General features: G+C 42.8%; 1 protein-coding gene across 2 annotated transcripts in view; it reads right to left on the bottom strand.

Annotated features, from left to right (window-relative positions):
- The window catches only part of KDM5B (lysine demethylase 5B), a 49471-nt gene that overhangs the window by 22146 nt on the left and 1908 nt on the right, over positions 1-25417 (bottom strand). Inside the window, exons 1-11 of one of the 2 annotated variants that reach the window (XM_033099806.1) lie at positions 17376-17444; positions 14533-14610; positions 13105-13227; positions 12012-12182; positions 8995-9129; positions 7081-7177; positions 5811-5920; positions 4207-4365; positions 3637-3756; positions 2048-2206; positions 909-1090 (exon numbers count right to left, since the gene is read on the bottom strand). In XM_033099806.1, the coding sequence (XP_032955697.1) occupies positions 909-1090; positions 2048-2206; positions 3637-3756; positions 4207-4365; positions 5811-5920; positions 7081-7177; positions 8995-9129; positions 12012-12182; positions 13105-13227; positions 14533-14610; positions 17376-17429 (1388 nt within the window). In that variant the 5' untranslated portion in view covers positions 17430-17444. Of the gene's footprint in view, positions 1-908; positions 1091-2047; positions 2207-3636; positions 3757-4206; positions 4366-5810; positions 5921-7080; positions 7178-8994; positions 9130-12011; positions 12183-13104; positions 13228-14532; positions 14611-17375; positions 17445-25417 lie in introns of those variants that run through there. The other variant, XM_033099805.1, reaches the window with a different exon arrangement.

Genomic DNA, 25417 nt, shown 5'->3' with positions numbered 1-25417 from the left:
ATGTGGTTTCCCCAGTTTCCTACAGCAACTGACGAGGCATGGAAACTCCCCACCTTTTCTTCCCTGTTCATTCTGCCCGATGAGCTTAAATCAGACACTAGGGCAATTAGGATTTCTAAAGAGCTCTTATTCTTCAAACCACTTTAAACTGTCAACCACTTAATCTATAACAGCCCTGTGGAATATGGTAAATGCAATCCTCACTTCACAGCTGGGAGCAATTGCCTCGGGAAGCAGAACCCATACTCTACACACACGCCAACTCCCTCTTTCTTGTGGTACACCCTCAAATTCCTGGTGTGGGGACTCAAGTGAGTTATAGATCTTCAAATATTTTTGTACTGAGAAAGCAAGGGAAATGGAGGGGGGCGAAAAACAGATGTGAAAGAAAAAATGGCTTTGGTTGAAGAGTTTAAAAAGTAAAGAAGTCCTACTATCTCGCCCCATTCACACTTGGACGAGGCCCGACTGTGCTGAGACCAGAACTGAGCCCAGAGCAGCAGCAGCCTGGGGCCTGGAGGACGCCAGGGAGCCTGCCCTGCATTCCTCTGCCATCAGGGGTCCCACAGCCACAGCAAGGCGCAGGGTTGTCCCCTTAATGTGAGGAACGGCTTCTGTGCCAACTGGGTCAAAGCTGTCTGCCGTATCCCCAGAAACATGCTATACTTGAAAACAGTGGGTGTGCCATTCAGGGCAGCTCGTGGATTCCCTAGGAATACTCAAGAACCTGTCTTAACTTAGGGTGCCTGTCGCAACAGCAGTGAAAAATCAGTAAGAAAAAAACACCAGCTCTTCGCTCTCCATATGCAGTTACGCGACGTGTCCTCACTAAGAGTGAAGTAAGACACTGCTGAGGTGGGGGCTGCCAACCTGGTTGGCACCCTCGTCAATTCCGCAGAGCTTCTTACCAGTGCAGATAGTTAATCGAGTAGCTCCAGTGGTCTTCAATGTGCCAGCAGAATGAAGAGAAGCACATTCCCACATACAGCCAGGGGAGCTTCATGCCACAGATGTCGGCGGTGATATGGGCCAGCACAGACTGCTCCATCACCGGCATGTTGTTCAAATTCCAGCCGCTGTCAAGATACTCCTAAAAAGGAGACAAAAGAGTAGAGAGGTTTGGCTATATCGTGCAACCATTTTACAATTCTGATAGTTTCAAAAAGACAGATGAAAATATTTTCCTTAAAAATAAAAAGGTTGGGCAGGAGGGCGGGGAGAAGCAGCTATGCTGCCTTCTTGGATGCCAAACTTCTGCCACTTGTACAGAAACGGACTCTCATAGTTTTGTACCCTCCCTGCCCCCCGCAGAGCACACACTGGAGCTCGTAAACTAATCTGCAGTGTCACAGTGTCACTGCAGGGTCAGGACAGTGGTGCTGGGAGTAGGGAGGGTGGCTGTCCTCACAAGGGGCAGGTGGCGAAAAAGAGCGACAGGGCTCCCGGGACCCAAGGGAACATTGCGCTGCTGCTTCCGTGCTGGTTCCTCGGGTGTGTTCAGTCTGTACAAACCCATCAGGCTGCACACACACAGTCATGTACTGTTCTGTGTACAGGTTAGATTTCAAAAAGCTTACAAAAAAAACCAGTCTGACTTCCTATTGGGACAGGGATAGAAACCTTCCTAGGAGTTTGCTAGTGTGAGAAATAATGGGCTCAAACATTAAAGTTCAAAGATAAACAGGTCTGCTTCCAATCCCTCCGATTTTCTTCAAAAGGAGAAACCAAAGGTAAGACTCTGAAGGCCAAGGCAAAAGTAATTTTCCCATGTCATCACAATGCAGTGGCACAGTTGGGACTAGAATTCTTCTGTGGGTTCTTTCTACTTTTCTTGAAATCACTAAAAATCTGGTAATTAAGGATCCGCTGGAAGTAATCATAAAGCATTTCAAGCCAACCAAACAGAAACTGAATTACTAACCCACGGTCCAAGCTACAGACATTTCTGCAGTGAGGCAGCTGCCAATTGTTATTACGCCCGAGAGACCAAGGACACGCTCAGCGGCCAGGTGTCCTCGCCACACGCAGGGCCGCCCCGCGAGCCTACCTCTTCCTCAGGGGACAGTCTGACCTTCCCGTCCCGCACAGGAAAGCCGCTGCCAAATTCTTTCGAGGCGATATCGGCTCCATATTCTACTGTGACATCCTCTTCAATAGTGCTTACCAGTCGCCAAAATTCTTTCTCAACTAGTTCTGTGGGAACCATCTGGAAACAAAACATGAGGAAGAGAAAAACATGCATTTCCTCCGACACCCACACCCTGCCCATGAGCCATCTGACTGGAGAGGCTAAGTGACAGGAGCCCCAGGACAGTATCCCAAGGAACAACTGTCTCCCACATGCCACAGTCAAGCCCGGGCACTTCAGACGTGAACACTACTTTCTAAAAGCAATTCAACAACAAAAAGAATAAGAACTGATTAAGAATTCGTGTATTTCTATCACAAAGCTGGGCACTACTGTAAATGGGAGTCAAGGAAAGCAAAACGCGGACACTAAAGAACTGAAGGTGCTTTTCTGTTTGGACAAATGGAACATACAACGTGGTCGGCTGACGTACGGCAGTGACAGTGGGCTGTGTCAGAATGACGCTTCCTCCTGAGAGGTGTTCAAACACTCCACCCACATCCACCAGAGCTCTCACTGTTCTCACTAGACCTGGCTCAGAGTGGTGCAGGCAACCATGATGACCGGGGGACATAGCGGGCCACCAGACAGTGTCTGGACGGTGTGGCTCGTCTGATGCGAGTCCAAAATCGGTCCCTCAAAGTCCTCATCTTTTAAGTAAAATAAAAAGCCATCCACAGATGGAAGAGGTCATATACAAGTCACCAGGACTGGTTAAGCAAACAAATGGAGAAATAATATAACACACGAGGGGTCAAAAGAACTGAAAAGTCAAACGGAGTATAATTTGAGATTATAAACCCATTAAATAAATAAACATTGGAAGTGACTTAATAGCTAATGTCAAGTGATGCTGGGGGAAAACGGGCTCACTCAACACTGCTGGGGCCCGTAAATGACACAGCGACTAGGGTGGGGAAAAACGGATAAATACTCTCATCTGACCACAGTAACCATCCCAAGAAAATCATCCAACTAAAGAAGCAGGAAGTGTTTGCTGTAGCACTGTTAGCAGTGAGAAAAAACACAGCTGAAGTACTCAGAATTATGGTAGAAAACCATGTAATTGTGGTGTGCTCACTGGATGAAATACTTAATGAAACATGCTATCCTTCCCAAAGAGTCAGAGAGAATTTAAAATGAACTGACCCTAACGTGTAAGGTATTAACTTAGGCAACAGTGTGTATGTGTGTTCCCAATGCCCGGCACACTGGCTGGCACACAGGGGTCAGGCGACCCTTGTGTAACGTTGTCTAAGTTACATTTGTTGGGTGGAAAGAATTGCTGGAGCTCCTTTGTTGGTACTCCAGAAAGTACTAAAGCTAAATCACTCGAGAGACTGGAATGCATTTTAAAGGACTGTGGGAATTTTAATACCACTAAACAAACTAGAGGTCGCACTGCGCATGCTGTGGACAGTCGGCGGGAAGCGCCAACTCAAATCTGTCTCCAGATACATGTTTCCCCGACAGTTCAGAAAACCCTAAAGCACTACGTGTGTACACACATGGACCGGCATGTTGAAGTAATCGGATTTGAACGCGTCTGCCATTTCCCCGAAAGTACGGAGGGTATAGTCCCGGGCCGCTTGCTCAAAGCCAAACGCTTCTTGTGGCTTACTGCACTCCTGCCAGAAAAAGACAAAGACAAAACGTTTTTGATCTATATCTAACCTATATATAGGTATATAGATAAAAAAATCAGATTAAAATTACTTATGTAGTAAAATTCAATTCATTTAAAATAGAAAAAAGTCTGGATGAATATACATCAAAATATTAACAGCAGTTACCTATAGATTATGAACTCACACTTCCATTTCTAAAATCATTCAGCGTTCAAGAATTTTTGCAAAGAGCATACACTGCTTCTTCCAATTAGAACACTTTTTAAGGGTAGTTATTAAGACTTCTTTCTGCCTCTTCGCTTCGGGCACAGCCGTGGGACTCGCTTCCAAGACCATCCTCTTCAGGGCCTTACTGTTATTAAGTGCCACATCCGAAACCCAAAGGCAAAGACAAAAAAACACTCTGCAGGAAATTTTCTAACGCCACCTACCTGTGCCATGAATGCTCACCTGAGCCAAACACTTAGGACACCTCCAGTCCCCCTTGGGAACGTCGTGAAGCGGCGGGATCAAGCAGAAGGTATGGTAACTGTCATCACAGCCGTCACACAGGAGCAGCCGGTCCTCATCGTTGCCACGGCCACACAAGAGGCAGACGTACAGGTCCACCTGCAGCAAAGAAAATGGGCACAGAACAAAGCGGCATGAGCCACTACTGATGCTGCACAGTTCTAAGAATGACCTGGAGCTGACGCACAATCCAGCCTGGCCACCCTGCTCCAAACGAAAACGCTTCTCCTCTAAGGGGACCTGAGCACAGAAACGCGTCACCGCCCCCGGTAACAAGGTTCCCAGCACCTCAGGCATTCCCACTTCTAACACGTAGTCTCCAAGCTTCCTCACTGACTTGTGCTAACGAAAGTTTTCTACTTAACATCCAGTTTTCAGTAGCTTAGAAAAATAACGGGTTGGGTCATAAATTATTGGCCTAGCCCAAAACAGAATTTATAAAGGAAAAACTCAATGTTTAAAAAAAGAAAACCATTTAAGTTAATTCACCACGCTACATTACTGCTTTATATTCTAATTAAGGAGTCATGGTTAAGAATTTCCCCAAATACACAGTGATAACAACACATCATCATTACCTGTTAGGGATTGAACTGTGTCTCCCCCAAATTCTTATGCTGAAGTCCTCAGCATATGACTGTATTTGGAGACAAGGTCTGTAAAGAGGCGATTAGGGTAAAATGGGTAGGCCTAACCCACTATGACTGGTGGTCTTGTAAAAAGAGGAGACCAGGACACAGACACTACAGAGGAGAAACCATGTGAAGACGCCGGGCGAGGACAGCCATCGGAAGCTAAGGTGAGGCCTCGGGAAGACACCACCCCTGCAGACAGGACCCCTGCATCTCAGACCTCCGTCCTCCAGAACTGTGGGAAAGGAAGTGTCTGGAGTTTCAGCCAGTGAGTGGTTCTGCTGTGGCGGCCCCAGCAAACTAATACATGACCCGGTAACAGAAAGTGAAGATTCCAACTGAACAGGAATCTCAGTCTTTCAGACTTTTTGTTGTAGCAGATAAAAGCTTGGGCTCTGCTAACTTGACTGGTTATATTTTGGTGGGGAAGGGAAATGATATTGAGAAAGAAAACGTTTAGTTGCAGTAATTTCACATTCCAAGCAGGAAGGTGCTATCATCAAGCTACTCGCTGGGCTCCAGAAGAGGGCAGAGGAAAGAAGCTCGCAGACCCTCTCGGACACTCCCCGGACCTCAGCTCTGCCCAGTCCTCCGACCCCCATTCCGGTCCCTTTTCCTGCCTTGCTGGAAAGTTGGGAAACAGCAACTTGGTTTTTGATGGAGCCTTCAGCTCATTTGGAGGTGGGCTGGGGACACCTGAGCAATTGTAGCATCACCTAGCTCCCGTCCCTCTGTGCTCACTGGATGCCAGGAGTGGCTGTCAGTGCTCCAGATGCCACTGCTGGGCTGGGGACACTTCCTCATGGAGGAACAAACACGACAAACTGAGCCGAAAAGGTCTTTTCATTGTCCGACACCAGTGAAGCACAAAAGTACACATGGGGATGGAAATGCTCAGACATGTCAACTCACTGCGCTGGTGGTTTTCTTAGGCCGACTCTTGGGCTTCTCCCTCTCACTTTCTACCACGTGCTCCTTCTTCTCCAGAGGTTCTTGCTTGAAGCTGCTTTTCACTTCTTTCTCTGCAAGAGTGATCCAAGTCAGCACGTCCTCGGCTTCGCCAGCCCTCGGCTGCCTCCCTACCCTCCTCACTTCCCGCCCAGAACACCCGACACCAACAGAATTTCACGTTTCTTCCCACTTCACCGCAGTAGCACCCAGTGTTCCTCTGTCCATGGGCTCGGTGCTCATTACCTTACGACTAAATGCAAACTCTCCCACCATTTAAAATCCAAGACGCTGGAAGGTTCTGAGGAGGACGTGGCTCGGATGTGCACACCCTTCAAAGACGTGCTGAAGACACAGCCTTTGTAAGACCAGGGCATTACATACACCGAGGCAAGCAAGCTCCTTCTGATTCTGACTGAGGGAGACTGACCTCTCACCAGGCCACCTCCTCCCCAGTACTGACCGGCCTCGGAGACCTGAGACTACTTACCTCTCCAACGTCCTGCGTCCACAGACTTGAGCTAAAACACCGGCTCTCAGTTTCTGAGCTATCATTGGTAGACACTGTGCTAAACACTTCCCATAGTTACTTAATCCTGACGTTAAAGGAAGTCAAGGAACAGCTCTAAGGTCACACAACTAACCAGTCAGTGGTTGAGCCAGGATTCAGACCCATATTTTTAAAAGTGCACCTACTTTCCATTACATCGTGCTGCCTTTCCACCAACTCGCACAGCACTGAGAATCCACGTAACAGGCTCACTTGCATGTGCGTGCCTACACAGGACACGGGATCTCTCTCAACAGAGTCCCAAACCTACCTCTCAGCAACTGACATCAAGCAAGGGCCAGGCAGCCAACTATCAAGCAACACTCAGATTTGGAAAGCATGTCTGCCGGCCACGCTGCAATAAATCAGGCGTTCAGTCAGAGGCACCTATACTTTTCATAATCACTTCTTTTCAATGAATGCTACTGAACCATATTTCAAAGGAGCAACTAGTGACAGGTGAGAACTCCAGCCCATCTCTAAGACACACACATACACTCATCTGTTGGCACTCCTAATGGTCATTTGCTACAGAAGGACATTAACATATTAGTGTTTTACTTCTCAAGGCCCAAGCCACAGATTAGCATGTAACAGTTGCTCCAATGTTTTCTTAATTAACAAACAATTGTTTTTACTGATTTACTTGTTACTACTTCCCTAGTTGGAGATAAATTTTCTTACCATTTTCACATTTTGGAGTTGGGCAACCCATTCGACGTCTCAGGTTATGAGTCCTGGCTTCTGTTGTCTCTTCTGGTTCTATTTTAATATTCATGGCCTTTAAAAAAAAATTGTGATATACATGAATGTTTCCTTTAAAAACAAATAAATCTTCTAAACTCCAACTGGAACCTCAAGGTGACTACAATCCTATAAATTGTCTCTATTAATAGGGAATTCAAAATGTAGTTCTCACTACCCTCCGCTGGGAGAGCGTGCCCTTCAGAGTACTGTTATTTAAGGAATAGCTGAGGAAATATTAGAAGTTACAAGAATAGTCTTTACTTCAATAGGTCACAAAAATCGGGAAAGGTAAAAGGATCAGGAACAAATCATGGGAAGTGTTATTATCCAAACTGGGAACAGCTCTTCTTTTCCTAATTCTCACCTACTCCCCGATGCGTTCTTCAGTCACCATGAAACCAAAGCCCAGGCAGTTATACACATAATTCCGGCAGCCTGGAAGAGTTTGTTGGCTCCTTCCAAAGTCTGCCCACCCAGTTTTCTATTAATTCTTTCAGTAAACTGTGACTATAAAACCACTTTTTTAACATTGCAAAATTATTCAGGATCCCCTTATCACCAAGGGTATATAAGCCACTCTCGGTTTCCATTATTTTTTAAAATTTATTTTCCACTTATAGTTGATATACGTCCATTATTTCTTGAAGTGCTAATAATTATTGATAAAGCAAAGCAGTGTTTGTGGTCTGTAATGCTGACGTGTTTTTGGAACTGAACTTGGTTGGTCGTTTTTCTGTGTTCATTCACACATGGTCAGGACGTCCACTGGGTATTCCCGTGTTCATTCATACATGGTCAGGACGTCCACTACAAACAGAGCTTCTTCCTGGCTGATATCACCACCACTGTGGCATCAGGCAGACCTAGGCATCCACTGCACTGGGCGTGTCGTAAACATTTACAATCAAGATGTGTTCAAGCAAGAACTGACTTGTAGATTAATGGAACTTGAATTTTAAACATGCTTATGAGCTTCAAATAATCCTATTTTCCTATTCTGAGGTGATCTTGATTCTGAAAAATAGTCACTACATTTTTTTTAATATCTAAGTGGAAAAACAATTCTCTTATTTACCCATTTTCTCAGGAAACAAAATGGCTTATTTCCTTCATCCTCACCCGCAATCATTAAATCACCAGACAGATTCATAAACCATCCATTTCATCGTTAGTGTCACCAGGTTAGAGCTTCCCAGCTCTAAACTGCTCCTGACACACTGCCATCACCGCTCACCTACTCCTAACACTCACACGAGCAGGGCAGGAAGCCACAACCTGCACACCAATGTGTGGGAACCAGGGAGCCAGCAAAACACTTCTCCCAAAGCAAACTGCCTTGTTCTACAGTCTCTCATGCCTGCTGGTCTTGCTTCATGTTTCACCTTATATAGTCAATGCTCCCTCCCCCAATGCTGCATCATTCTTTTGTCTTTACATTAAATGTTTGCCATAGATTCCATACTCCTTTTTCCAGGAAGCCTGAGAAAAATAGAAAATAGCTTTAGCTATCTTCGAAACTCTTTTAAAAAAAAGCTAGTTCTTTTCACCCCAAATCTCCCTGGCTTCACATCTTCTAGCAGTACTCCCCAATAAATACTGCCTAACTTCATGAGGGTAACAGGCAAAGCAGACACCATTCTTCCCAAGACTCTACTGACAAGTAAGCAGCCGTCTGTTCAGGCAGCATAAACCTAGAAATCGATTCCTTACCCCTCTGACAGGAAACACCCCCAAGTGTAAAAGCCACAACACACACAGCACCCCCTGTGGTGTGGACAAGGTTTGAAACTAGCAGAGCATGTGCCCGAGCGAAACCCAGGGTCAGGCAGGCCTGAGTCGAGACGGTCTCACCTCTGCTCTCATGCGTTTTGCTCGTCGAGCTGGGGGGCATGTCTCCAAAGGCTGCACAGACTGCCTCTGGGGAATATCATGGGGCTTGTATTCCTTGTCCTTTGTGTCTGTGGCCAGGTTTGGCTTCTGCAGACACTGGAAAAAAAACACATTGTACTGATGAGTTTCCCTTCTTTCTGAATCTCAGAGAATTTCATTGGATTTTTGCAAGATATATTTTACAATTATCTATGTACATTCATAACAGGTCCGCAAATTTTTAAAATCTAAATAAAACACAGAGACACGTCTGCAGTTGCCAATCATACATCTGGCAGCTTTAAAAAAATTTTTAACAAGTGAATACTGTTGCTTCCATCCATTTCATTGTTAGTGTCACCAGTGGGCTCACAGCACTCCCAGTGGGCCCGCCGCATGCAGCCCTGCTTGCACGTGTCAATTAACTGAAGGCCCAATTGTTAGAAAAGCCCCTTAAAAGTTCCCAAAATAACTTTCCATAATCAAAATACCTCGTTTTCTGCATTTGTCACACCTGACGAGCCTACACTGACATGTCATCATCACCCAGAGCCCCCAGCTGACGTTAGGGTCACCCTTGGAGTTGTGCCTTCTGGATTTGCACAAATGTGTACTGACATGTCGGGTCCCATCCAGAGTAGTTTCACCTCCCTAACCTCCTCTGTGCTCTGCCTACTCATCCCTCCCTCCCACCCCCAAGCCCTGGCAGCCACCGATCTTCTGTCTCCTCACTTGTGCCTTTTCCAGAACGTCACAGAGTTGGAAGCATTTTCAGATGGGCTTCTTTCACTTATAAATATGCACTTAAAGTTCCTCCATTTTCATGGATTGAGACCTCATTTCTTTTTAGTGCTGAATAATACTCCTTGTCTGAATGAATTTATTCTTCATCCACTGGAGGACATCTAGGTTACTTTCAAGTTTTGTTGAATATGACTCATACACCTTCCATGAACATCCATGAGCAGGTATGTTTCGTGTGAACATTAAGTTTTCAGCTCCTTTGGGTCAACGCCAAGGTGTGTGATTGCTGGATTGCCTGCTGAGAGTGTGTTTCCTTTTTGAACAATCCGCCTCACTGTCCTCCAGAGGCTGCACCGTCCACACCCCGGCCCCGACCCCCAGTGCGAGCGCGTTGCTGCCACGTCGTCCAGCGTCCGTGTCATCAGCGCTCTGGAGTGTGTCGCGCTGACAGGTGTACAGTGCTGCCTCGCTGGTTTCCATTCTTTTTAAAAACATTAATATATGTATTCCAATTCTTCTTTCCTCTAAGAATTCTTTTCAAAAATAGACATGAACGTAAAAACATGTGTACAAAGAATGCCCACCACAGTATTATAATAAAAAATTGGAAGCAATCTAAACACTCAGCAATAGGAGAAATCAAATCAAGCTCTGGTTATAAAAATGGAATGCCAGAGTCATAAAAAACAGTATCTTCAAAATTATTTGATGACATGGCAAATGCTTATGATGTGCTAGGTAGGAAAAAAAAGCACGATACAATCTGTGTATGAAGGATATACTCCCTCTCAATTTGTATGGATGTGCAATAAAAAAGGCTTGGGGACAAAGAGGTGAGAGGATTAGCAGTGATTTTTCTCATCATACTTTCCTTTGTTTTCAACTTTCTACAGTGAATGTGTCAGTGCCTAGAAGACAGTTGGCACATAGTAGGCCCCTCAACAGGCACATAATAGGCCCCTGTGTTGCAGACACAGTTTGTAAAGAGTTATCCTGCAATACTGATGTCTTCCAGACTGATTGTATACATGCTTACATGCTTTTCAACTATGAAGCGATACTGCCTCTGTAAGTACATAGACGAGATGCTTCTAAGAGGTTGCACCCCGAAAGCAGGAAGACTCTCTTTCCCGCATTCACTGTCACTTCCTCGCTGAGGTGAGAAGGTTAATTGTGAGAAAATGTACTGTGGGCCACCATCGAGATCTGACTACAAAACAGAGGCGTACAGGTTCCACATACAATATTCTGAACAATTTTATCCACGGGTTCACCAAACACTCATGCAATGTACATTTAAAAAAAACAACACCTTTCTGAATATTAGATTGGGGCATGTTCTTCTAAGCTGAAAAAAAAGCTCACCTGGAATCAAGGAGGGAGGGAAGAAAGCACAATGTGTGGAGCGCGGCAGATTTAAGCACTATGGGTGGTATGTCTGTATCAAGACAATTTTGATCAGTAACTGACCCCTGAACGGACAGTATTACCGCCCTAGCTCTCTATAGCACAGTAACGATTCTCAACGTCTCAGGGTTCACTGCTCTACGAGTAACGCCAAGGGTGTGAATGGATTATGACATTCTTTTGTTTCGACAAGGGCCCTGAAAACTAAGCTTTTATAATATTGTTTTACCTTAATTAGAACAAAAATTTTTGTCTGAATAATTTGGCAAATACCATCTGTGTAAGGAAACAAACATGGCTACACAGGAACATGGAGCCTTACAAGAAGGATCTTTACAACATGGATCCTTCTTGTAATGGATCCTTACAAGAAGGATCCATTAGCTATCCAGTATTATTAAATTCCCTACCCTTTACCAATATCAACATTCGATCTGAAAAGCACCTTGGAGATCTCAGCGGGCAAAAGAGAACAGGCCAGCCAGGTACTTCACGGTGTACGTTCACATGACAACCAGGAATACACGTGGTGAATGCAAAAGCATAAGCCAGAACAAATAGACAATAATCAACTCTGAGTTGTAAGGAAGAAACATCTGTAGTGATGTTAACACAGATTTCAGCTTTTGACAACAAAAGGGTATTTCCTCTACAACCTTATTCATTCCAAAAATAAACGTCTAAGTATGGTTGCTCTCAAAACAGAACAAAAACACTGGAAGAAAATTTCACAAACAAATCTTATGAACAGTACCTTCCACACATAATCAAGGCCTTCTCATTCACCCTGAAGACACTGTGTCAATACGCAGTGGAACAGGACAGGTTAAGGCTCGCCCAAGACTCACCCTCAAACTATCTCCAGACAGGAACAGGTTGTAGGGGTTGAGGATACGCTCGTAATGCCCTCTGATGTGGGAGCCCACAGCTTTGCCAGGAGCAAACCCCATCTTGGTGGCAATTTTGGTCCATTTTCTATCCTTGCAAACAACTGCAAATCCACCTTCTTCTGCAACTAACTGTTAAATAAAACGCAAAAGAAATTAGAAACGCCTGTGTGGAGACCACGTCTACCCCCATGCCGAGGTATGACTCCAAGCACAAAATGTCCTTGGCTGAGGTAATCCTTGAAAAAGACATTTTTCCAAGCCAAAAGAAAATACATACACCCTATTACTTTTAGGCTAGAAAATCAAAACATCACTTTTGAGAGCACGGCCCATAAACATGTTGTACCTCCAAAAGCTGCTTCTCAGTTTCCCAAAGTAGTCAAGATTTTCTGGGAGCAAGAACTAGATTAACATCTCTAATAAAAAAGGGGCCAACTCAATGAACCTTAAAAATCTCCACAAACTACAGAGTAGGAAGGGTAGCAGTGTGCTTGGTGGGAAGAATGTAGGCTTTAGACCAGGGGTGTCCAAACTTTTTTCAACGTTTTTCACCCAGGGCCACATGCAGTAAAATACCCAAACAGCCGGGCCGCTCACTCGAGGTGAAGGACGTATTGCCTCACCTGGTTTATTTAAGTAAACTAAGTAGACACCCCTGCTTTAGACTGAAGGGAACCTTAAGTTAAGATACTGAATTATGACTCAGTCTTTTTAGCTTGGTCAATTTTCTCCCTGAGCCTCAGCTGTCTTATCTGTAATAAAACAGAAAGGAGTATCTTACAGGGCTATTGTGACGTTTAAAAATGACCCCCCAAAAAACAAAAACAAAAAACAAACAATCAACATCAACAAGAAAACAAAAACAGGTAGCAGTAAAATATTTCATAAGGCTTTCAGACCTGACAAGTACAGCCCAATCAATCACTAAACTGAATGGAGAATTTCATTTTATATACTGAAAACAAGTTTGTTTATTTTTAAAGCAAAGAATATCACATTCATGCAGTCAGAACAATTATTAAATGAGAGAGGATGGTCATTAACCTTTTACCTTATTAAGCTGAAACAAGTCCAAGATCTTTCTCTCCACATGTGGGATTTTCAGAGTACTTCCCTGTAACTCCCAGTACTTTGCAATCTGGTCCAGGAAATTCAATTTTACACGAGTTTGAGCCTAAATGACAAAGACCTGAGTTTTCATTTTACCTACCTTAATTTAAAGCTCCTGCCTATTACCTCTGCACATGGTTTCTTAGAATATTTTTAAGTGCAATACCGTTTTTCGAATTCCACAGAGAAACTGCCCAAAATATACAAAATAAAACTGGTTAAATAATTACATATTAACTCCACACAAATTTAATCCCACCCCACCATGTGCCAGGCAAACCCTCCCTCCCGTAACGTAAGCAGGCAGGTGGGCAGGTGCTGGGTTTACGGCGTGCTATGAGCACAACGTTGTTGCCGGTTAAGATGCAAGTTAAGATGCAAGTAAGCTTCTGTACGGCCCCTGGTCTTTTACAATCTGGGTACATGAAAGGCCTGATCTCTCAAAGCACAGATGCTCTTACCTGCTCAAATACAAATCTAAACACAGGTTCACAATGGGGATTCTATATCAATTTTAATGTCCTGATAACTTCAAGATAACAGACAACCAGGGAAACTTCCTTAAATGTTCCAGATGATTACTGTCGTCTACAAGTTATTTTAAAAACTTGTCATTTCTCTTATAAAATGTCAGTCAGACAGTTCTACAAGTTTTACCTTGCACAAGACCAATACTGAGATCAATCTCAGACATTCCCGACCACATTCCAAGACCTCACAGTGAGGATGCATCTCCTATCTTTCAAGCTCCACTTGAAAACACAAATACTAGATGCTATTACCACCAGCCACAGACGTTCCATTTAAGAATGTTCGCTTAGTGTAGAAAAACAAAATATGGCTTGGTCCAATATGAAAATCAGATTAGCAAACGTTGCCATAAATATACGACCGCGATGCTGGCAGCGCCCAAACCGCACTCCTGCACTTTAGGGGTGCAGCAGTGCAGGGACGGCAGAGACACACCCTGCAGCCTCATTCCTCCTTGGGAAACTAAAGCGTTATTAAATCTAAGTGAAGATACATAGACTTGGAAGAAAATTAGAGCTGAAGAATCTTTTCCTTTAGATGGATCTCACAGTACATCCCTTTCAGAACTCAAATTCTAGTGCTTGTCACCTAAATTTGGAAGGATTTAAATGAATGAATGAATGAATGAATGAATGAGCCAACAGTGAGTGACGAAAATCAGCGTTTTTAATGAAACTGGGTTTGCTGCAAATGCCTTCCTGCCATCTGTTTTACCGTGATTATCAATTATTGGCCATATCTTAGCTTTGCTAACACCCACCACTGGACTGGTGGCGGTGCCTCTTCACAGAAGGTCCCTCTGGGGCACAGGCAACCAGAACAGTAGTTAGGACATTACCTCCAATTCATTCAGCCTCTGGATACGTGGGGTAAAATGAAGTTTGTCAACGTCACATGCAAATGGTGGCTGCCAATCCTAGGGAAAAATCAAAGGCTTTTATCAGAAGAATTTATAATTCTGATATTTTAAAAAGTTTTAATACTAAAACCCTGGGTTACACAAATCATGTTATCTCTAATCAGTCAAACAAAATAGAACATAGGGCAGGGGTTCTCAACCTTTTCCCACCAGGACAGCGAATATGTATGATTAGCCTTCCCCAAAGCAGCAACACGTCCTGCACACAACCCTCCTCACACCTTCCAGCTGAGCAACGTCACTGGGCCTCTGGGCCTCGACACCTCTGGTGAAGAATCACTGATTAGGAGAGAGGCTGACTCCTCTGGTCAACAGAAGTATCTCGGGCCATCCCGGTGGCTCAGGTGGTTGGAGCGCCGTGCTCCTAACGCCGAGATCACGCGTTCAATTCCCACACGGACACCAGTGCGCTGCGCCCTCTACAGGTCCGATTGTGAACAACAGCTCTCCCTGGAGCTGGGCTGCCGGGAGCAGCCGGAGGTCGGCCTAAGCGGCCAGCAGCCGGCGAGAGCTGCCGTGAGCAGCCAGCTGACCGACCGACTGATGACCGGTGACCGACTGCCTCAGCAGGGGGCGCACAAGGCTCATAACACCAGCCTGGGTCAGGGAGCGGGGTCCTAGACATCCAGACTGAGAAACAATGGCTTGAACTGGAGTTGGCAGGGGAGGCGGAAGAAGGGGGGAAAAAAAGAAGTATCTCTCTTTTTACAGAACAGCTATAACAATGTCAAATTCTCTATAAACTACACATAGATGATTACTATAGTAGATATGGTTACTATGGCATTATAACAACACTGAGTATTATATAGCATTTTAAAATGCTAGATTTACAGAAAGCTCATACCAACAAATAAGAAAAAGACTAGTAATTTACAAAGAAATGAACAAATTCTATAAATAGCAGGAAAAAATAGCCAATCATAAAATTACTGGTGTCCAGCTTCAATCAAAATTTAAGAATAATAATATAAAGATCCCCTTACTTTTACCTACCAGATTAGCAAAGATTAGAAATACACATCTCACCAGCACTCCCATTGCGTCTCAATAGCGCTACGGCATGCTAAAAGAACACTCTGCGGCCTAGAGCTCTGCTCTCTAACACTTGACAGAGCTGCTGGCTTTCTGAAACAAACTGATCTGGGTTGAAGGTTAGACCAAAAACATATAGACAGCGTGTCAGAATATCCAAGTAAATGATCAAATACTGTCCGAATGGCCTGAAAATTTTATAAACTAAGGCTTATGGGTAATGCATAATGGCAGTAACTGATTACTCAAATATGCCTGCTAAGCCCAAAATACAGTGATATAGAATGAATTCCATCAAGTCTATACATTAAAGCCTTATGAATCACGAGCTACGTCTTTGTTTATATGCAAGTATGTATGTACGTAGATGTGTGTCTCTCTTGGTATTACGTAATTTATGCTTATTTTAACATAAAGCTTTTTAAAATAAAACGAATCCTAAAAATGAAGCATCCTAAAAATGAAATGACAGACAGTACATGTCTGTCACTAAAGAAGTTCACACAGTGGGTATAATATGTTTAAAAACTAAAGAAACTGTTTCAGAAGAATTATTCCTTCATTAAAATCAGATCACTGAAAACTTTGCCTCTTCTGGTTATTATAAAGAATGACAGAAAATGACATAAACGTCATTCAGTAGTCAGCTGCGAAGCTATACTCCAATGAAAGAATTACACATTATTTGCAACGCACACTGTGGTATTAGAACTAAGATGTCCCTGGCGAAGTCTGACTTCACGGGCAGTGATTTTACATGGGGGCAGGGGGAGCCATTTAAAGAAGGGAAGAGATCCTAGCAAAGCCTCTTAAGAATTGAAAATTTTGAAACAGGAAAATAATTCTCAAATTAAGTAGCCAAATAAACAATGAAAATCTCCACTTAGAAACACTGTGATAGTTTTTGCTTTGATACTTTTAAGTATCCGAAAGGAATATTGTATAATGTAACCAAAACTTTTAGCCTCTGCTAATAGTCACTGAACGAAACCGGAAGCAATTTCAGCGCTTGCTCCCCTACAGCAACCTAACTGCTGCAAATCAATACTCCTTCCACATGCCTACAACAAGCCATGTTATGATCAAACAGCTACACTGCCACAGTTTTTCCCATAAGGAAATCATTTAATAAGTAGTTTTGTTTTCTTTCACACCTAGGACCCCAGTGGGGAAAAGACAACTTCTGGTAGAAAACTGAGGCTGTGAAGATTAAGAAAAGATTCCGTACTTCAGAAAGGTTCCAAAAACGATGTTGGTCAGGCGAAGGGGTTTGCCCGCTCAAACTCCCCCCGCAACAGCCACACCTACGTGGGCACCACGGGCAGGGAAAGTCACACATCCCACAGCCTAACTTTAAGACCTCACTGGACCTATAAACACATGCTCTATCTACTTCAGTACTTGATAAACTGGTCACTCTTGGACATTCAAAATCAATGTCATGAAAGGGACAGTAGTGGCACTGAAAACCAGCCTGAACCTCGAAGATATTAAAAGGCTGCAAAATCTGTTTTGCTTGATGTTCCATCTACAGACACATTTGCAACTGTACTAAGAAAAAAAAACCAAACCAGTTAGCCACACATTTCACTAGGTGCAAATATTTAACATCTATTAGTCCTACAATTAAAATATGTTAACTGTAAGCCCAACATTCAAAGCAGAAATGGTTTTGGACCATGTATGATCCCTAACAACCTTATCTGAAGGAAAGAATGGGCTTGAACCTGAACTCGGATTGCTGGAGGCTGCTCAGTTTCCTGCGCGGCCAGGACCTTCATATTGTACAAGGGCAACCTGCACGTGGATTCCATGCACGGCAGTTCTAACCAGCGTCAAGGCGAGGTCCCCTGTTTGAAAGAAAAGGATGGACTAACACACAGGCATGCTCGGTTTAGGATGGCAGAAAAATATAAATGGATCTTATCTCCAAAGACCTCAACATAAATGCGTCCTGATATAAATATCTCAGACCATCCTGTGTTGTGCAGATAGCTCTATCAACTGCCTTCCTACGTTCACATTTACTGCCACATTTCATGATCGATTTGAATTAAAAGATAACCCACTTTAACCTAAATCAAAGCATGAGGAATTTCAGGCTAATAAAACTGGTGTTCACCTGAATGGCTGCCTGGCATCAATGGGACACACATGGTAAAAATTCTGCTATTACCTGCTTTTCCAGGGTTTCACAGATCTGTCTAGAGTTGAAACAAGAAAACCACGACCATGAAGTCAAGTAAGTCTGAAACACTGACACTCATCAAACCTGCTTTCTCTCCTGCGCTTCCCAGCATTTCCTACAGCCTCCAACTGAAGTGTGGTGTTTCTGCAGTTCTGTCTTGATCCTATTTCCTCCCTAAACCCAAGTGTTCCCAGGCATTCCAGGCAGCCCCTCCCCAAAACTCCACACCCCCATCCCTGATGGCTTCGTCCCCACTACTCACACCTACTCTCACTCACACCTACTCACTCACACCTACTCACACTCACACCACACAGTCCAGCCGCAGGTCTCTCCCACCAGTACACCGAGCTTCTTTAACTCAAAGCTGTTTAATTCATTTCTAAAACCCTAAAATAGTAACACAATGCCTGGCACTGACATATCAATAAATGTTCCGAACTGAACCCACAACCAACCCCCAAGGACCCATATCATTTCTTCATTCACCAGAGCTGAGCAAAAAGGACTTCCTAGTTTCCTGGAGCAGAGTGGAGAATTTCTATTAATTAGAAGTCAACAGGTAAGAGAATTCCTTATGTTAACAGCTGCCTAAACCTCATCAGGGAATAATCTACACCAGTAGTTTTCGAACCTTGCTGAGCCTTAGAATGACCAGAGGAGGTACTTAAAATTCAAACACTTGGGCTCCCAGTGGTCAGTGCAAGTGAGGAGCCAGGAGTTTCCATACAAATGAGCCAACCAACAGAGCGTGAAATGGCTAAGCTCTCGTATACTGATACACTAAAAGAATAAGGGTGCATGATTCATTTAAAATATTATAAACTTTTGGGGCAACCGGTTATTAGCTCCGTTGGTCAGAGCGCGGTGCTCTTAACACCAAGGCTGCCAGTTCGACCCCCGCATGAGCCCCTGTGAGCTGCGCCCTCCACAACTAGACTGAATCAACTACTTGACTTGGAGCTGATGGGCCCTGGGAAAGCACAAATAAATAAAAGTTTAATATGTATATATACATATCATAAACTTTATAGACAAACAGTGTAAGAGACAAAAGAAAACGAGGAAAACTACTCTCCTCCCCCAAAAGCCTGTGCGGGAGACGAGAGCAGCCAGGTAACTTCTGTGGTCTGTGAAGGGAGTCACTGCGCATTAGAAGGTAGAACACTACTTGGAAGTAAAATGCCATGGTTTGGAATTCCTCAATCTGTCCTTCAAAAGCTATGTCACCTTAGGTGAGTCACCTTAGATAACTCCTCTCAGCACAGTTTACCTGTAAAATTGTCCTACCTTAGCAACAAAAATGGAACACATACCAGAAGTCAAATGTTTTGATTCCGACTCTAGTATTCTTTCCATGAAATCTCTATACTCCTCAAGTTTTCATTTCTGTCTGGCTAACACCAACCTTCAAAACCAAATCGTCTTGGATCCTAAGTCAAATTCTAAATCCTGTCCTCCTCAAAGAGTCTTGATGAGCAGTTAGTTATTACATAAGAAAAAGATATACTTTACAAATGGAAGATAGGAAAAGCCAGAAGGTTAGCAGTGAAAAACAGAGGAGTTACAGATGAACCCTGAAAAACGGGCTGCCGTCAAGTCCAACTTGTTAAAACCCCACCCCCTGACTCGCCATAAATGCCTGATGCCAGCCTCCCACTGGGCAAACTGGTGGCTGCTCTCGGTTTGTCCGAAATGCCTCATCATGTTGGATACAAGGCTTTCTGGGAGAAAAAGCATGGAATACCTGGAATCTTACAAAAGTCAGGTTAAAGTCCACAAATTATCTTTATACACGTCTCTCTCTCACCTCCATCCCCTCGTCGCTTGACCCACAAATAAGAAGCAGCCAGAGTACAACTCCCAAGAGATCCCCCTCACCTATCTCTTCCCTCCAAGTGAGAGCTGCCCAGGATGAGATGCTACCATCTGCTTCAATATTACCCAGCGATGCGTTGGTCCAGCCACACAGAAAACTGGGAGGATCTTGCCTTAAAGACTTTGTATTTATGTGGTTTTGTTAGGGATTTGTCCTTTGTTTCTGGAGTTATGAATTAGAGTAAAACAGGAATGGGTTGGTATCTGTCGTCTGGAGTATGTACGTATGCCTCACAGGAGTATGTGCGTAATAAAAGCTCCAACCAAGTGTTCAAAATGCAATAGCTTTTAGTCTTTAGTTCTCTGAACATTACAATTTGGTCAAGCCAACGAAATGGCAAGAATTAATACAGGAATGCACAAAAATCTGCCTACAGCCACAGAAAGAGAATAGCTGGGAAGAGAAATCTTAGCCCAGCTACGTGCTCACAACTAAAATACTCAACATTTAAAGATTTAAAACTTGGCATATACACATCATAGAGGATTTTAATACATCTAGAAAGCACTACTGACTAAACTGCTTGATGCAAGACGAAAACAAAAACCACACTACTGGAAATGCAGCACATATGGGTCCACCTAAAAGGTAATGTTATGAGGCCCAATAACAGAAGATCTATTTGAACAAAACATTTGCAAATCCAGGTTTGTATGATTACACAGGAGTTCTAATTAGCTCTCCTTTTCTAAAAGTTTACCTAATAGTAAGGAATGAAATACAATGTGGCTGTGTTCTGAGGATCAAGACAAACATGGCCCTTGCCACCTCGTCACTGCCCCCGCACACACACTTTACAAGTAAGATCACTCTAGAATATTAAAAACTCAGTCGACTATTTACTCTCCTGTCAGGCAAGAATTGGGATTATTTAAACTGCTGGGTGGGCAGAAGGCCCTCCAACGGCACGACCTCCACGCATGATGACCATCCCACACTGAGGGAAGAGAAAATCGTCTTGAACACTCTCAGCCCAACGCTCACCAAATACACACTCCTGCCTGTGTACACACACTACCCAAGATACACATGACACCGTGAACCTGAATATTTTCTACACTTGATCTTAGCCAAAAGGCCGAGAAGCGATAAACCTGAACATTTTCTGAAATAATTTATAACAGCTCTACCTAAAAAAAACTTTTTTTATCCCACTAATTTTTTTTAAATTCCAGATACAGAAACATTTCACCTAAACAACAGAAGAATTACATCCTGTATATTCTAGTTTTGATGCTGGGTAGGTTTTTGTTTTCAAACTTCCCTTTTTTAAAACCCCTTCACTGGAGGGAAACATGAGGCGCCCGCATTCGGCACTAACTCGTCTCGCTAAATCAGTCCCCGGACTCTTCTAAGCAGTGAGCAAATAAGCTTGGGGATTTAAGATCCTTGCAAGCCATCAATTAATGAATCTGGACAGCAGCCCTGGGTCAGTGTCAGATCCCCCTAGAGCAGAGGAGAAGGCATTCATCAGAGAAAAATGACTTTGTCCAAGGTCACAATGGAGTTAGATTCTAGACACTACCCACTTATTTTTCAAAAATCTAGAAACACTGACTCCTTCTTTTACATAATAGAGGAACTGACTTTTGAAAAGTATTACTAATTCGTAAAAATCCACATACACTCTTGATAGAAGCTCATTTTTTTACCCCTGCAAAACAGTCCTTAAATTTCACACCTGATGTAAAACATATTGCCAAGGGAAATGGAATCGACAAGTTCTGAAAAACGATTCATTATGTGATACTCTGCCTGGTACTGTTTAACTAGTCTCCCATATGAAAAAGGAAGTTATTACTGGGGGCTCCGGGGACTTAGATTGTAAAGGGTTACTGACAGAAAATATTTTTCAATGACCTGACTTTTAAATTGCTCATTTTGGACATCTGATACCATATAAATGTTAAGTAGCAACCCTGCTGAGACAGAAACTGCAGTCAAAGCTGCAAGTCAAAGCACTGTTCACAGAAAAGTGAGCCTAACAGTCAGTCTGACCAACAGCTCATTAGGGCCTTTTCGTTCTTGTCTCCATGAAGCTGCTTTCCAGAAATGGGCTTCATCTTCTTTCTTGGAGACTCCTGACTCCCAGCTCCGTGCTGCTGACAGGAAGTCTGGCAGATAGGAAACGACAACGAGCAGACAGAGTGGAGAATGCCCTCCATCCACCACCAAACTTGTGCCAAGAGTTGGCCTGAAGATGGTCACGTTTCTTTCTACACAGGTTCCAACAAATGCGCAACAAACCCACTGACTAAAACCGAAGTGCAACTTAGACAGTGTCCGTCACTCACTGAAGGCAGGGACCGCGTCCCTGAGTGCCCAAGGTCACTCACACCCGGAGGAAGACAAAAGCAGAGCTGTTCTCAACAAGGGACGGCCACGGTGCGCTCTCACCCCACGCTGTACCCTGCCTTCTGCTGTCTTACAGCCGGGAAAGTAGCTAAAGGGACTAGATTCTTCATGCTCACGTATACGCCTAAACATTTCCATAATTAAAAAATTTAATTCACACCGTGGAAGTGATGATTCTGGCAGAGGAAAGTAACTAGTGTTTACATCCAGGAAGAAACTTTAAATCACGATAAAACAAAACAGATGAACGGCTGGGAGGGCTCCAGGTTACGTCTAAAGACGGACGGATGGCAGTGGTGCTTTAAGAGGAACAGTCTACAATTAAAGACGTGAACGCTTCAAAAAGCAAAAGGGACTTTACAAGAAGGCACTCAAGTCCAATTCTACATCTTTGTTCCAAATACCTTACAATTATGAAACAGAAAAGTCTCAATGCTCTGGAGGCAGCTTTTCCTCATTAGTCTGGTTCATAAACTTGGAAGTATAAAAAACTAAATTCACCATAGAACTCATCTAATAGTTAATGGCAGAAAAGGAACATTTTTGGAAGAATTTCGGGAGGTGTACAAAGGTAACAACATCTCATTTAACTTTTCTCTTTTAAATGCTTAAGAAATCTTTGTCGGGCTGCATACAATTGTCATGTCTAAATCAAGTTTCTCACAACTCAGATTTTAAAGTCCAAGTATAAATTTCTCAAAGTAAATGGCAGTAAGCCCGTGATAACACTTTCCCGAAGTATCACTCCACCCATCCAATCACCCCAAAGGGATCCCTGGTGACTTCTCTTCAAGAGACCCAAGCTTGCCCTGTTTCCCCGAAAATAACACCTAGTCAGACCATCGGCTCTAATGCGTCTTTTGGAGCAAAAAGGAATACAAGACCTGATCTTATATTATATAAGAACCCGGTCTTTATATTATATTAAAACAAGACCAGGTCTTACATTAATTTTTGCTCCAAAAGATGCATTAAAGCTGATGGTCCAGCTAGGTCTTATTTTTAGGGAAACACGGTAAAAGAAACTTCAGAAAAGAAAGTACAGCCAGCCCTTCAGTTTCCAACATTTATTCCATCTAATTAAAAAAAAAATTTTTTTTGAGGTTGGCAATGATCTTCTGCACTTAAAACAAGTATATTAGCATAATCTCCAGAGAATATCAAATTCTCTTAGAAGGACAAAAAAACAAGAACCACACCACCAGCTCAACACAGACCAACTGAAAGGACTATGCAAGGAAGGAAGGTTTTTCGAGGTTCCTGGTTTTCACTCTACAGATGGCCTTTGCGAAGAGGCACACAGCAGGCTTCGTGGGACATCGGTCCAGAGACCTCACCACATTTCACCTGGGGGCATGAGCTCTTTGTCCTTTTCTGTAGTCAAACCTTAGTGTGGTCCCACTAAGACAACAATGAGAAGCTATGCAAGTCTACAAAAAGATCCCATTTACAGCACATAAACCAGACTCTTTCTTTTTTTAACTGAATAGTTTACAATATTTTTTGCTTTTTTAAAAGAAAATTCTCATTGGCAGATTTTTGTCTGCCTATATTAAAGTATCCTAAACATCCTGGACTTTGTTATTGTCCTCAAATTAAACACATAATTTTACTACTAATCTATTAACCAGAAACACTCTGAGTCTAGGCCAACACATCATAAAATTAAGTACCTTAGAGACAAAGAATGAAATTGGGGATTAATAACTTTCTCTTATCAGTGTCTCTCAATAAATAACACAATAATTCAAACCCCAGCTTTAATAAAGAACATTTACTAATACTTTTCAAACGCAATTCTGTATTCATTTGCTCTTTAAAAAAGGTTTAGGTTGCATGTTTAAAAACAAATACTACCATCACAGCGAGGGACATTTTTCCAGTAGGGGTGGGACACGACTCTCCAGCTGCCTCATTTATCTGTAATATCACTCACAGTCTAGTCTGAAAGTCTATTAACTGTGTTGATTAGTTCACTAAGAGTACAACTTGATGGATATGTTTGTGGCTCCCAGGGTGACCAATTTACCAATGGCAAAGTCAACTGTAGCTAAACACCCATACAAAGACTACAAGAAATGAAGTTTGTTTTTGCTTTGTTTAAGGCAGATTCCACCTAGAACTGTAGGACTTAATCCAGCCTCCTACCAACTGAGAAGAAAAAAGTTTATCCCCCGAGCAGTACAGTCCTAAATCTGTCTTAAAAAGTAGTTACAAGTGCATGTGGTATTTCTCCTGTGGGTGATGAAAATGTTCTCACGCTGACTATGGTGATTCTTATACAACTCTGTGAAAATACTAAAAACTACTGAATTGCACAGTTTAAACTGATGAATTGGACGGTATATGAATTATAGCTCCATAAAGCTATCATTTTTAAAAGTAATTATAAATTCTTCCTTCGTTCAAGGATGATAAGCCTTCTCTCCAAATGTTAAGGGTTTAAGGTGGCCAAAGTATCACAACTAGAGAAAAGTTTCATGACAGACATCAAGGAAACTGGGAATCGAGGTTAGGCCTTCGTCAATCAAACCTAAATGTAGGGAGAATGACAGGCTGCAAAGACAGGACATGAGCTCTATTATACAAAGAAAGGATTAAGTTCTTACCTGTTCCTAGGGGTAAACTAATAGACTCACTCCAACATGCTGACTGTAAAACACTTAAGTTTTACACGAAGGGATCAAACTAATGACCACAGGAGTTAAAGTTGAAAAAAATGTGTCATCTGGGGTTTGATTTAAATTTAAACCCCTGACTTTTGGACACTACCAAAGAAATTTGTGGAATCTGCCTACTTATGGCCAAATGTTAGATGTTTGAGGACAACAAAGAAAGTTATTAAAGCCATCAACTATATTCTATTCAAACTTGGGAGACTCAAAAAAGTATTTACAAAGCAGCCAACTGTTTTCTGCCAAATAGTTATACCCCTAAAATTAATCATCTCCAACTATCACAAAATGACATGGAAAACATAATTTGTCCTTAAAAAGACATACTTAAGTACATCAAGGAGGAAATGACAAATTTGCATTTTAAAGGTAACAAAACCAGAAGTCAGATTAATTGAAAAGTAAAAGAAACAAGAAACAAGTTTGGCTATCCTACATACTTGATGTAATTTGAAACAAGTTTATTTTCCTCTTTAAACTTTTAACTCAGGATTTGAGCACAGTCTTCTTGATGTATTACCTTTTATCACATTTACCTTAGTATATTTTCAAATTTCTGTGAATCCCAAGTTTTCAAAAGTCAAGCCCCCACTAAGAAAGCAGCTGATAAGTACCATTCGATACAATGAACAAAAGGAAAAGGACCTGCTTTGCAATTCTTCCCCTCAACCT

The sequence above is a fragment of the Rhinolophus ferrumequinum genome, chromosome 27 (genome assembly GCF_004115265.2).
Source record: "Rhinolophus ferrumequinum isolate MPI-CBG mRhiFer1 chromosome 27, mRhiFer1_v1.p, whole genome shotgun sequence".
NCBI classification, from domain to species: Eukaryota; Metazoa; Chordata; class Mammalia; order Chiroptera; family Rhinolophidae; genus Rhinolophus; species Rhinolophus ferrumequinum.
The sequence above is the reverse complement of the archived record's forward strand: the minus strand, read 5'-3'. Positions and strand labels throughout refer to the sequence as shown.